The sequence below is a fragment of the Poecile atricapillus genome, chromosome 10 (genome assembly GCF_030490865.1).
Source record: "Poecile atricapillus isolate bPoeAtr1 chromosome 10, bPoeAtr1.hap1, whole genome shotgun sequence".
In the NCBI taxonomy this organism is placed as follows: Eukaryota; Metazoa; Chordata; class Aves; order Passeriformes; family Paridae; genus Poecile; species Poecile atricapillus.
This window is the reverse complement of record NC_081258.1, coordinates 19,932,385-19,945,410: the sequence shown is the minus strand read 5'-3', so window position 1 is coordinate 19,945,410 and position 13,026 is coordinate 19,932,385. Positions and strand designations below refer to the sequence as shown.

General features: G+C 51.8%; 1 protein-coding gene across 1 annotated transcript in view; it reads left to right on the top strand.

Annotated features, from left to right (window-relative positions):
- The window catches only part of SLC7A5 (solute carrier family 7 member 5), a 32,610-nt gene that overhangs the window by 12,738 nt on the left and 6,846 nt on the right, over nt 1-13,026 (top strand). Inside the window, exons 3-9 of the mRNA XM_058845619.1 lie at nt 6,730-6,835; nt 7,222-7,266; nt 8,674-8,797; nt 9,858-9,961; nt 10,606-10,702; nt 11,136-11,285; nt 12,112-12,289. Of these exons, the coding sequence (XP_058701602.1) occupies nt 6,730-6,835; nt 7,222-7,266; nt 8,674-8,797; nt 9,858-9,961; nt 10,606-10,702; nt 11,136-11,285; nt 12,112-12,289 (804 nt within the window). The remainder of the gene's footprint in view (nt 1-6,729; nt 6,836-7,221; nt 7,267-8,673; nt 8,798-9,857; nt 9,962-10,605; nt 10,703-11,135; nt 11,286-12,111; nt 12,290-13,026) is intronic.

The window sequence follows — 13,026 nt, the reverse complement described above, 5'->3', positions numbered from 1 at the left end:
ACAATTAAACCCAAGTGTGGCTTTTTTGTGCAAGTTTTGTGGGAAAAAAACATTTCTTGGGGAACAGTCCCTTCCTTATTTGCTGAAAAGGGATCAAATCTCCAGGGAATCATGTCCCTGCACAGGGGGTGTGTCTGTGTGTGCTCGTGGGTCTCCAATTCCTGTCTCAGCTCTGGGAGCCGGTGCTGTCTTTGCAGAATTTCTTGCTTTGTCAGAGGTTTTATTTTCTTCCAGCTCAGTGCAGACACTGAACAGGGACATTGTTTGAGGCTTATCACAAAATACACCTCCTCCCTCTGCCCAACTCTCCAGCCTGCCCTGCTGAACCTTTTGATTCTTTCCCAGGAGGAAAAGGATAAATCATGAGAAATCTCTTTTAGCTGGTTAACATTTTACCGTGAAGATCTTTACAACTGGGCTTTGTTTGTAGATAAAAATCTTAATTTGCATCTTCAGAATGTGCTATTCTTTAGGCCTTTTTGGGGAGGCTGAGCCACTTTCTGCCCTGCATCCTCAGGTGGAAATCCATGAGATTTCCCTTGACTTTTGTCTATAACCAAGAAGGGATTTCTGCCTTGTTACAATAAAAAACCCCCTTTCTTTCCCCTCCTGTGGCCCAGGAGTTGTTTTACTTCCTTTGAAGTTTGCTGCAGTTTCAGGTGTTTGTGGCTGTGCAGACCTTGCAGGGCAGAGGATTCCATGCCATTTCTTTTCCTGCTGAACCACCTGGCAGGGAGATCAAATGCAATTCCTGGACAGTGACACCTGTAAATAAAGATTTTATTCCTTGTCTGAGCACCCAACACTCAAACCAGACTGGATCAGAGCGGGATCCTTGGGATCCACAGCAGATCCTGGTTCACAGTTTGTCCCAAGTGGCACATTCCTGCTTGTCCAGAATTCCACAGCTGGGATTCTGCCTGGGCTCCAACATGGATTTTATTAATCTCCTTAGGGAAGTTGCAAGCTCTCTGCTAAGTCCTTAAGAATGTGCAAGCTCCTTTCCTATCCCTTCCTCAGCTCCCACCTGCAGTTTGCACCTTGCTCCATTTTCCTTTCAATCATTCCTGGTGACTCCATGTTTTTAGCAGGGATACAACAAGAAATAATCTTTTTTCTTCATTATTTTATTCAAGGAAAGCACAAAAACTCCCATTTTCAGTGACAATGGGAGGACAATGCCCTGTCCTTCAGCTTTGTCCCACACAGAGCCAGAGTCCCACCCCCTGTGCCCATTCCAAGGTTGGTTTTTTTGGACAAAGAGAATTCTTCCCACCAGCAGCTGGGTGAATCCATCCAGGCTGGCAGCTCTTTTGGGGTGAGATCTGCACCCAGCTGCTGTGTCTGGGGCTGCTGTTTCAGGGGGAATGGGGGTTGTGTATTCCCAGGATGTTCTGGACAATGAACTGGTTTTACTGGTTCCTGTCCCACTGCTGGTTTGTGTTCCCAGCACCCATAACCAGACCAGAGGAGCAACACCACATTTTTTGCTCAAACGTGGAAATTTCTGTGATTTCACCGAAATCTCTCTGCATTGACCTCCCACCTTCAGCTTTTGGCTTTTTTTCCTCTTTTTCTCCTCTCCTTGACTCTTTTCCTGATTTGCAGAAGAGCAGGAATCTCTCAAGGACAAAGGACTCTGTGGCAATTTTGCCCCACAGGAATGAACATTTCCCTGTCAGCAGCTGTTTCCCATCACTCCTTCCCTGCCCTTTCCAAAGGAGGAGGCTGCAAGTTGCTTTCCTACTCAGCCTTTTAAGTGCTTGGAGATTGACTCAGTGGAACTGAGCTGTTTGGGATGAAATTATTTTATTAATCCAAAAATGAAACTTTTTAAAAAGCCTTTGTGGGGCTGGAGCTGTGTGGTTTGAAAAGTCCTGGATTTGGGTATTGGTGTGTAAAACCTTGTGTGTGGCCCCCAGATTACAGCCTGGAAATAACAGAAATAATTTCATTAAACTTAAATTAATAATGAATAACTTATTTAAATAACCTTCTTATAGAAATAACTTACTTAAATAATATAAATACTTTCAAACATAGAGAGGATCAGAGTTTTTTCACTCCAGCATGATAAAAACAAGATTTATTTTGGTTTTCTTATTTTACCAGCTGTCTCAATTTGCTTTCTGTCCAGCTGGGTATTCTTTGGCCATATTCCTCAGCTGGGGAGTGGGATATTTGGGACTGGATCATGGTTTGGAGAGCAGGTTTGAGGGATATTTTTGCCCTGGATGTGACACAGAGGTCTGTGGTTATATCCTCTCCATACCTGCACCTTAAAAGTTTCCCTTAAAAACTGACTGAGGTGTGAAATGGTCAGAAAATCTGGGTGTTTCTTAAGGACACCCTCGTGCTTTTTACAGGTGAGGAAGTTCAGGAAAGGTTTTGATGTTGAAAAATCAGAAACAAACAGATCACAGGCATGTTTTATATCTATTTTTTCCTGTGGATGATGCCTCAGGCTTTCTGGAATGTTCCTCTGCCCTCAGGCAGCTGGAGCAGGGGTGCAGCTCCAGCCCTTGCTGTGATCTCTCACCAGCAGCTCTGCTTAAAAACCTGGAATTTGGCCTATGGGACTTAGAGAAATAGAACTTAACACTGATTTTATTGAATTGCTTCTATTGGATTTATTGTGTCTTTATTTATTGGCCTTTTTCTTCCTCCTGGCTGTAAAATTCCTGGTCTGTGGTGCCTCCAGGAGCTGTTTGGTGGCAGCAGCATTTTTCTGCCTCCCTTCCTTGGGCTGTCGGGGATGCAGAGCTGCATCAGCCAGAGCAGCATGGGGTCACTTAAGGACAGAGCAGGCAGGTTTAACTCCAGAGCAGAGCTTAGGCTGGAGGTTTGGGTTTAATTTGGGCTTTTTTTTCTTTTTGTTTGTAGAATCATGGAATAGTTTGGGCAGGAAGGAAGCTCCAAGCTCCTCCAGTCCCACCCCTGCCATGGGCAGGGACACCTTCCACTATGCCAGGGTGCTCCAATCCAATCTTCCAAAGGAAGAGAGAGTCAATTTTCCTTCTTCTCAATCATGGGAGTCTTCACCAAAAAAAAAAAAAAAAAGGCAGGGGAAACAATGTGGACTGGGAATTACCAAAATAACCCCCAGGGAGAAAGACAGAGGCTAGAGGGGCCTTTTCTAGCAAAAGGGATTTGATAAATGAAAGCAGCACCCAGATGTCTCAACCCCACAGTGCCAGATGTTTTCTTGCACCTGGACTAACTAAAAATGGCATTTTAACCGGCAAACTCTGCTCACTGAGGATCTGAATCTTCCTTCTGGTACTTTCAGACTCGAGGCTGGAGCAGTGAGAGGAGTCTGGAGGCCAGAGCAGGGGGATGTTCCCCACCAAGGATCCCCCCTTGGACAGGGCACATCCCTCCCTGAGGGCACAGGGGGATTGCAGGGATGTCACTCCCTGGCAGCCCCAGTGCCACCACCTGCGGTGCTTTTCCAGCAGGGACCTTTGCAGGGAGGCTCCTTCCTCATCCTCCCGTTCCCAGAAGGGACAGGGAAGCAGGGATAGCTGCTACACCCTGCCTCTCTAAATCACAGAGCTAATCTGCTGCATGTTAATCAGGTGTCAGATGCTTTTCCTGCCTGGATTCTCCCCATTTTTCCCAGGACATGGCTCAGCAGCGTCTCCTCCTTTGGGGTTCAGGGTGCAGCCACCCCATGCTGAGGGCCCCTTCTCTCCATGGCCGTGTTCCCTCTCCCTGCTGTTGGGGCAAGTTGAAAAATATTTCATTATCCTGCAATTCTGAGCACAGGAGAAGATTGCTGTGCCATTAAAACCAGACTAGACATGACTGGGGAGCAAATGAGGGGTTTTGAGGGAAGGGCCTGAACACGCAGCTCCTCCCGCAGCAGCGCCCGCCTGACCCGGCACAATCCCCGCAGTCTTGGCAGCTGGAGGAGCAGCAAACGGGCTTTGTGTCACAGCTCGTTACTTTAATTTGCTTAATTGTAGAGCAGAGTGGAACAGCTGGTTCAAACCAGGCTGGGGCTCTCCGGGGTGCTGGGCACGGGCAGGGCAGTGCCTGGAGCCCGGGATGAGCTCAGGAGGAGCTCGGGATGCCCCAAGGTCGTGCTTGGCAGCCTCACCTGCACATTTGTAAGCCTTTATTCCATCCAAAGGGATGATCCAAGAGCCTGGGGGCTGGAATTGTTGGGGCTTGAAGGATGGAGTGTCTGGGAGGTTTTGGTTCTGGTCCAGCACAGCCGCCCTCCCCTCCAGCACACCCTGGTCTGGATAACAAGGTGGGGTTGGATCAAAGGTCCAAATCAGGATCAAATCTAAATAATTCTGGGATTTTTTAGCAGGGCTTGTTGAGGGGATGAAGGGTAAAAGGTTTTAAACTGGAAGGGGGGCAGGTTTAGGTTAGCTACAGGGAAGAATTTTTTATGCTGAGGATGGTGAGACATGGGCATTCCTCTGGTTATTTAATTGTGTGCTGACATGTTGCTAAATCCATTTTACCCTGGGGCACAGAAATGGAAAATTTACCAACTCACTGGGAGGTTTTGGGGAGCTCCAGCTCTCCAAAGGGGAGGTGGGAAGGGCAGTGAGGTGTAGGCTGTCTCAGGAGAAGGAATATTTGGCCTGAGAGGGTTTTGCCTATGACAGACAGAAGGAGGATTTTAGAAGAGCTGTGGACAAGAAATGGAGTGGTGCTTGTGCTGCTCCCAGATGGGAGCATCCTCCTGGGTGATGATCCATGGATCAGGGTGTGAGCATGGAGAGCCTGAAACCTTTGAGAAGAGATATCCTGAGGGGTGTTTGAAATGTTGGAGAGCCTCCTGCTCTCCCAGTCCATCCATGTGCTGTTGCAGTAGCTAATTACAGGCACTGTGAACAAAATGTGTCTCTTATTCCTATAACAAAAGGCTTGGAAAGAACCAGACTGGTAATTATTCAGGAAGGGCAGAAAATGAGGTGGGGAAAGCTGAGCCCGAGGGATGCAGTGGAATGTGATCTCCTGCTCATCCCTTTGATTCACCTGGGCTGAATTGGGATTCTGTGCAGAACCTGCAAGGCAGGAATTGAGGTTAAACTCAGCTTTTCATCAGTCTCTGCATTTCCTGGCTCTCCTGTTGTGCTCAGGTATATTTCTAAAAAAGGGTTGGTGCGTTTTGCTGAGGAGGATCACGGGCTCCAGGGCATCAAATACATCCAGCACATCCCAAGGGAGATGCAGGGAAGATCTTCCTGGTGCAAGGAGCTGCTGGGAAAGGGGTGACTCCAGCAGAGAACAGCTGGGATTGGGATCTGGGCAGGAGGAGCCTTGCACACCTTGGGTTTCACACTCTGGGTGGATTCCCAGTCTGGGGATGAGCTGCTGCAGCTCACAGCATCCCCCTGCACATGAGATGGCTCCAGCCAGGGAAGGACAGAGAGTTCCCTGGGCAGCAGAGAGCGTTCCCATGCTGGGGAATCCTTCCTGCCCTGGTCAGGACTCTGCAGGAGCAGGAGGGAGAAGGGAGCAATGGCCAGGGTGGGAAGGATCAGGATGGAGCTGGAGGGTGAGGGGAGGAGCAGGGAAGAGGAGATGGAGCTCTCCCCTCGCAGGGCAGCTCCACGGCACTGGCAGAGGTTTGGAGCAGCCCCAGGAGTGACAGATGCTCCGGGAGGCCGATGATGCTGCTGGGATGAATCCTTCTCTCCCAGCACTGGGAAGATGAGCGGGAGCTGTTCCAGGGCTGGCACATCCACAATTGTCACCCAACCTCTGCAGCAGTGGCGCTGGGCAGGGAGAGTTTCCAGAGTGAGGCAGGAAGAGAGGCCATCCAGAGGGAAAATTCCTGCTGTTGGAGCATCCCTGAGCTTTTCCAGCAGCACCTCCAGGCTGCCCTGTGCCGAGGGATGAAGGGTTAAGCTGCAGGCCCTGCTGACTGCCTTGTGATGCAGCTGCTGGGGCGATTAGGAGAGCTCTGTGCCCTAAGAGGAATCACATGGGCTCCCCCTGGGTGCAGAGGTGCCCCTCTGGATCCCACCACATTCCCTGCTCTCCATCTGCGAGTGTGGCTCTGCCATCCCTGTCCCACAGCCAGCCCCTGCATCAAAGACAGGGAACAAAACAACTGCACAGCATTTGAAAGCAAAATAAACAAACCTGGGGCTTCTCAGGGAGAGCTGGGACCAGAGGCACAATCAAATCTGCTATTTCTGGCGTTTTCTTTCAAAAGCAGATCCACAACAGGAACTTTTGATCATCAGGCCCTAAAGAAGGTGACTTCTGATATCCAAACCCCCAGAACCTGACTTCCCTCAATCAAAGGGATTGCCACAGGCCTCTGCTTTATCAGGTGGCTGGTGGGACTGGAGGAAATCCTGGGTTTCTGGGGGTTTGGGTGGCTGGTTGAAGTGCAGGAAATCCTGGGGCTTTATCGAAGGCCAGCAGCCTGGAGTTGAGAGGACAACGTGACAATCTCTGTTTGCAAAGCATCTTCCAGCAGGAAGGTCCCCAGGATGTCTCTGGGACATCACCTTGGTGACAGCACGTCGCAGCGTGAGAAAGTTTGGAGGAGTCAATCCTTGCTTGAGATGAGTTTTTGGGGTCATCATTTGGGGGTGAACTCAGCTGGATTGATCCCTGGAAAGCTGGAGGGAAAATGTGCCCGTGCTCAGCAGAACCCAAAAAGCAGTGGGGTGATAATTAAGATCATTTAATCCCAAGAGCAACTCCTGCCTCCAGGTTTCTCTGGTGCTGAGTGGGGTTTGTGTCCTGCAGGTGATGTGGAAAACCTGACCCCGGAGAGATCCTTCAAGGGCACCAAGGTGGGCGTTGGGAACATCGTGCTGGCTCTGTACAGCGGCCTCTTTGCCTATGGAGGATGGTAAGGCACAGCCCTCTCTTCCTTCCACATCGAGCTTAATTCCAACTCCAGTTCCAAACTGAAGCTCCTGCAGGGCTCCTTTGTCAGTCCTTTGAGCAGCTGCTGCTCAATTTGCTGTGAGAACAGCCCTCTGGTAGCCATCCTCATCGTGGAATGATTTGGGTTGGGAGGGACTTTCGAGATCATCCCATGGGCAGAGACACCTCCCACTATCCCAGGTTGCTCCCAGTTCCATCCAACCTGGCTTTAGACATCAGCCACCCCAAGTTTTCCCACAGGACCAGTGCCTGTGATTCCTGGAATCTCTGTGCAGATGAGTTCAACTGGAGGGTTTCATTTATGCCATGGACTAAGCCTAATTAACCCCTGTCCTTTTGAAATTACAGGAATTACTTGAATTTTGTGACAGAAGAGATGATAAATCCCTACAGGTAGGTGTGAGTCCTGGCATGACTTCCCTGAGGGAAAAGCTGATGTTTTGGGGAAGCCACTTCCTCGTGTGTTTAACAGAGGAGAAAGCCAAGGTCTTTATCTGGAAAAAGAGAAAACAAGATGAATTAATGACCTTCTACCTCCCTGGAATCAGGGAAGGGGAACAATAATCCCTGCAGGAGCAGGGCTGTTGTTTTCCCTGCTCTCCCGTGCCGTGTTATCAGCGCTGGGCGAAATCTCTGCTTCCTTGCCCTGACACCTCTGTGAGTTATGGGCCAGGAAAGAGCACTCAGGGCTTTTATTGCTGCCTTGGTTCAACTCCCACTGAGCATTTGTGCTGCTGTCCATGTGTTTGTGCTGCTGTCCATGTGTTTGTGCTGCTGTCCATGTGTTTGTCCCGTGCTCTTCCCATCCTGTTGAGCAAGAGCTGCTTCCTGCTCTGCCCGGGCCTCTCGGGGTTATTTGGGGCCCTCAGCAGAGCAGGACAGTGCTGAGAAATCCCTCCTGCTCCTGGGGAGGTGCCTGGGAGCTGCTGGGAGCCAAGGCTCGGGGGCACTTGTGCAAGAGCCCATCCTGGCTGCCCCTGGGGGTGCTTTGTGCCTGCTGGGAAGCACTGGGCTGGATCCGCCCCTTCCCAGAGAAACAGCAAAAGGGGGGCTGCATTTTGCAATTATTTTCATGTCTGCTGGATGCAGTCATGGTATTTGACTCTGCTCCTGCAGCTTGGAGCTCTGCTGGAGCAATTAGAGTGGCACCAAGCAGGGTTTCCTTTTGCACTTTCCGTTTGCAAATGAAATTAAACTGTTGGGAAAGGCAAATTTCTACCAGCACAGGCTGTTCACAGACCTACTTAGACTGAACTCCTTTTCTTTGTGTTCCCTCAGTCCAGACAGCTGAGTTTAGGTAGAGCCTAAAACTGCCCAGTGCATTCCCATCTCCCCCAGGAATCCCCCCAGCACAAGGGAGCTCCTGTGCCCAGAGGAGGATATAAAATACCCTGTGCTGCTGCCACTGTATTCTTAATTCATTGCCTTCGTGGTGATCTTGGATTCCTGCTTGCCCAGGCAGCCAGGGCCTCTCCATGCAACAAATCCCTTCTGCCATCATCCTCCCCTCTCCATCTGCAGCCTGCAGGCTGCTCAGGGAGCTGTTAAGGCTGGAAAAGACCTTGAAGCCCGTGAACCAGCACCATGGTCACCACCAGCCACGGCCCCAGGTGCCACATCCACGTGTTTTCTGGGGGATGGGGACTCCCCCACTCCCTGTTCCCTTGTGGATATCCCCTCTGCCGTGGGAGCAGTGCCTGGGACACACCGGAGAGCAGAGCAGCTCAAGCAGAGCGATCCCTGGGATCAGCAGCTCCCTCCTCCGAGCTGCTCCAGGACAATGGATGTTTTTTTCCCTAGAAACCTGCCCCTGGCTATCATCATCTCCCTGCCTGTCGTCACTCTGGTGTATGTGCTGACCAACTTGGCTTACTTCACCACGCTGAGCACTGAGCAGATGCTGACGTCCGAGGCCGTGGCCGTGGTAAGAGCCCCGCTGCTCCGGCCTGACTCATCCCAGGGCAGGTGAAATCAGCCTTGGAGTCACTGCACACATCTGCTTTGTTCCAGGCTGCTCAGGGCTGCTTGCAGAAACCCTGATGTTGAGCAGGAGATAAAGAGCAGGGAAGAACAGCGTGATCCCGAGGGGATTATCCTGGGCAGCAGTGAGGGCGGCACTCGGTGCTGCTCTTCATTCCGAGCTGCTGCTGGCCTTGTGACTGCCCATCAGTTACCAGAGCTTGATATTTATGGGGAAAGGTCACTCAGTCAACACTGAACTGGATTGTTCTCTCTTCCTGTCTCCCTTGTTTTAATTAAGAGAGAAAAATAATACTTCTATTAGTTAAAATGCCAGTGTGGTCAGGAACCTTGATGGCTTCAGATGGGAGCAGACCTTGCAGGCTGAGCCTGAACAGGATTGATCAGGGCTTCAGGGGGAATCTCCCAGCCCAGGATGAGCTGAGCCCCTCAGGTGCCAGCACTCCATCCTTCGGGAAGGGACCCCAAAGCTCCTCCCATTGCAGCCCCTGCCATGGGCAGGGACACCTTCCACTATCCCAGGTTCTCCAATCCCAGTCCAGGCTGGGCTGGAGCAGCAGAGGCTGGGAATCAATCCCTTCTTGCTGGTGCAAACCCGCAGTGCAGCAGCACGGGCTCAGCCTGCCACAAAAAGCTGCAAGGCCAGGTCCCTGCGTGTCCCCAGGGCTGTGTCCCAGCTCCTGACTCAGCACTTGGCTGGAGCTGCTGTCTGGGTTTCCTCACAGTTTCCGTTTGGTCTTGAACTTTCCGATAGCTGGTGGATAAATGTTGTGTCCTGGCCCCGAGGGAAGGGCTGGCTGCTGATGTATTTTAGCAATTCCACAATCTGCCTTTTTCAGGAGAGGGGAGCAGCACATGGGAATATGGGAAACTTTGTCTCAGTTTCACGGCTTCAGCACTGAACTGTGGCATTTGTTGAGATTTCTCCAAATAATCTTAGTAGGCAGCTCTGAGTTTTTTGGGACATTGTGAGTATGAAATGTCTCTCTTTGTACCTCATTTAGGATTTTGGGAACTACCACCTCGGTGTCATGTCCTGGATCATCCCTGTCTTTGTTGGGCTCTCCTGCTTTGGGTCTGTCAATGGATCTCTTTTCACCTCTTCCCGGTAGGTTCCTTGCTTAATCCTGTGGGTTTTGTTTACAAGCTGTGCTCAGTTCCTCTTCCTTTGGAGTTCTTCTCCAGAGAGTGGCTGTGGGCAGACACAAAGTCTGGAGGGCCTGGAGGCCATGTGGGGAATGCAGGAAGACAAAGTCAGCCTTTAAAAGCAGATTAAAGGCAACCTTTGAGTGGTCTCAATCTTCTGTTCCTCAGGCAAAGTTCTGGTGGGGTCAGTAAACCAGAAGCAGACACAGGCTCAGGGCTCAGGGCTGCTGAGAAAGTGGCTTTAATGAAAAACAGAAAGTTGGGAAACTTCAGGGATGAGAATCCCTTGGGAAGGGGAGAAAGGCTGGGCAGGGGCAGGACTGAGATGGTTCCGGCTCTGACACATCCCTGAGTTGCCTGAGGAGTCACTTAATTGCTTTCCCTGGAGATCAGGATAGAAATCCATCCTTCCTGCATTCCTTGGCCATCTCCAGCCTCCCTGGTGTGTCAGGGACTGGAGCTGCAGTCCTGGAGCTGCAGTCCTGGTGCTGCAGTCCTGGAGCTGCAGTCCTGGAGCTGCAGTCCTGGAGCTGCAGTCCTGGTGCTGCAGTCCTGGTGCTGCAGGGCTGTGACTGCACTGTGTCCCCTCTCTGTGTCCCCTGCCAGGCTGTTCTTCGTGGGATCCCGAGAGGGGCACCTGCCTTCCATCCTGTCCATGATCCACCCCCGGCTGCTCACCCCCGTGCCGTCCCTCGTGTTCACGGTGAGCCCTGGGGCTGGGCTGGGGCATGGATCAGGGCTGGGATCCCACTGGAATGGAGCCACAGCCATTCCTGCATGTGCCCACAGGAGATGGACCCTTCCCATCGTGTCCTCACTGTCCACTTCCCATCCCTGGAGGTGTCCGAGGCCAGGCTGGACAGGGCTTGGAGGAACCTGGCATGGGGAAGGTGTTTCTGCCCATGGCAGGAGGTTGGAACTAGAGGCTCTTTAAGCTTTGGGGTCCTTCCAACCCAAACCATTCCATGATCCTATGAAATGGTTCCAGGCACCAATTGAAAGTAGCTTAAGTAAATAAAAGATAGTCAATACGATCCCTTTCCTGGCAGATATTTCCCCTAAATACCCCTGTTTAGTGTTGTGACATAGGTGGTTTTGCCTGCTCCCTTTCCTAACGGCCTTTTCCCTGGATCCAGTGTGTCATGACCCTGCTCTATGCCTTCTCCAACAACATCTTCTCAGTCATCAACTTCTTCAGCTTCTTCAACTGGCTGTGTGTGGCCCTGGCCATCATCGGGATGATGTGGCTGCGCTACAAGAAGCCGGAGCTGGAGAGGCCCATCAAGGTGAGAACGGGGTGGGCACTGCCAGGAGACCCCTCCCCAGCACTGGGGGGGATCAGCTGCTGCTCCTGCATGGAACAGGGGCTGGGATTGCAGGGAAATGTTGTGTTGTAGCTAAAGGAGGTGTTCCTGCTGCTGAATCCATGTAGGAGCATGTAGAGCTGCTTTGGGCACAGCACGGTGAGGGAGCTCGGGGTGACAGGGACAGAGAATTGTGCTGGGATTACTCTCCATGAGTTCCAGGACAGATCCCAGGCTGTGGCTCTGTGTAACACTCTGTACCCCTGTGGAATTCCCCTAAAATAGTTTTCTGCTAAAGCAGCCGGCTCCGTGCCGAGCTGTGTCCCCTCTGCCCTTGGCCAGCTTGGCAGTCCCGTGTCCCATCTGGGGGGAGGCCAAGATCCTGTCAGCCCCTGCTGCCTCTCCCCCAAAGGCTGCTTTTTCCTCATCCCACACTCGGGTCCGTGCCAGGCAGCAGCACCCACAGGGAAACAACTCCACGGGCCTGGAGTGGTGCCTTCCCAAAGGGAATCTTTGCTGGCTGTTCCCTTAGGTTTTGGGGGTTTTCTTCTCAAAGCTGGGCTGCTCTGGTGGGTTCCCTGCTTGGAGTCCCCTGGGAAACAGCCCCAGCTTGTGCTGTGCCTCTGCTGCGTTTGGGGTTTGCTGCTGATGAGCTGGGTATGGAATTATGGAACTGAGGTCCAAAAAAGTGCTGAGAAAGTCTGTTGGCCATGGTGGGGGGACAGTAATTCTGTCCCTCCCCCAGGCTGGATAAACTCCTGGAAAGCCTCCCATGGCACATCTAAGCTGTCCCTTGCTCCCTGTTCAGGTGAACATCTGCCTGCCCATCTTCTTCATCCTGGCCTGCCTCTTCCTCATCGCTGTTTCCTTCTGGATGACGCCCAAGGAATGCGGGATCGGCTTTGCCATCATCCTCAGTGGGATCCCCATTTACTTCTTCGGAGTCTGGTGGCAAAACAAGCCCAAGTGGGTTCTCCAAGCCATCTGTGAGTATCTCCAGGGAGGAGCAGCTTTGGCTCCCCAGAAGTTTCCCAGTGTTGTGCTGCAGCTGGCAGCGCTGCCTCTCCTCCCTCTGCAGGAGCTTCCAAAATCCTGGCGCTGCTCCCTTCTCCTTTCATGGGAACAGGTTTGTCCTGATGATTGCCATGTGTGCCAAGCACCCAAACCACATCCTGATTTGCAGTAATGGCAAAGTTTGGGATCAATACTGTGTTTTTGGGGGGGTTTTAATCCTGGTAAACAGGTTTTTAGCAACAGAGCAGAATTCCCTGCTCCTGGGAAAGCCCAGGGCCAAGCAAAGCTCAGCAAAGAATCCCTTCCCAGTGCTGTAGGAAGGGAAGGATTGAGCACAGCTGGCCTCAGTTTGACTGCTGAAAATCCACAATTAGTCCCAATCCATGGTTTAGGCAGTGCTAACATTTGGGATCCAGGCAAAGCTTTCCTTGGCATCCCCCTGTGGCAGCAGAGCAGAGGGAAGAGAAGCTCCCCCAGATGTTTTCTCTCAGGTTTATTTTTAAGGTGTCTGCTCCAAGGTTTTCCAACAGCTGCCACAAGGCCAGGGTGTGTTTGGAGGGATGAAGAGGGCTGTGCTTGGCACATGGAACCTCTGCCTCAAGAGCTGAGCTCAGGAGGTCAATCCCTGCTGCCCTGAGCTCAGCAGCTGCCTCCCCGCTCTCCTGCAAGGGGCTGCCCCAGAAGAGCAGGCAAGGAGAAGTGCTCAGCC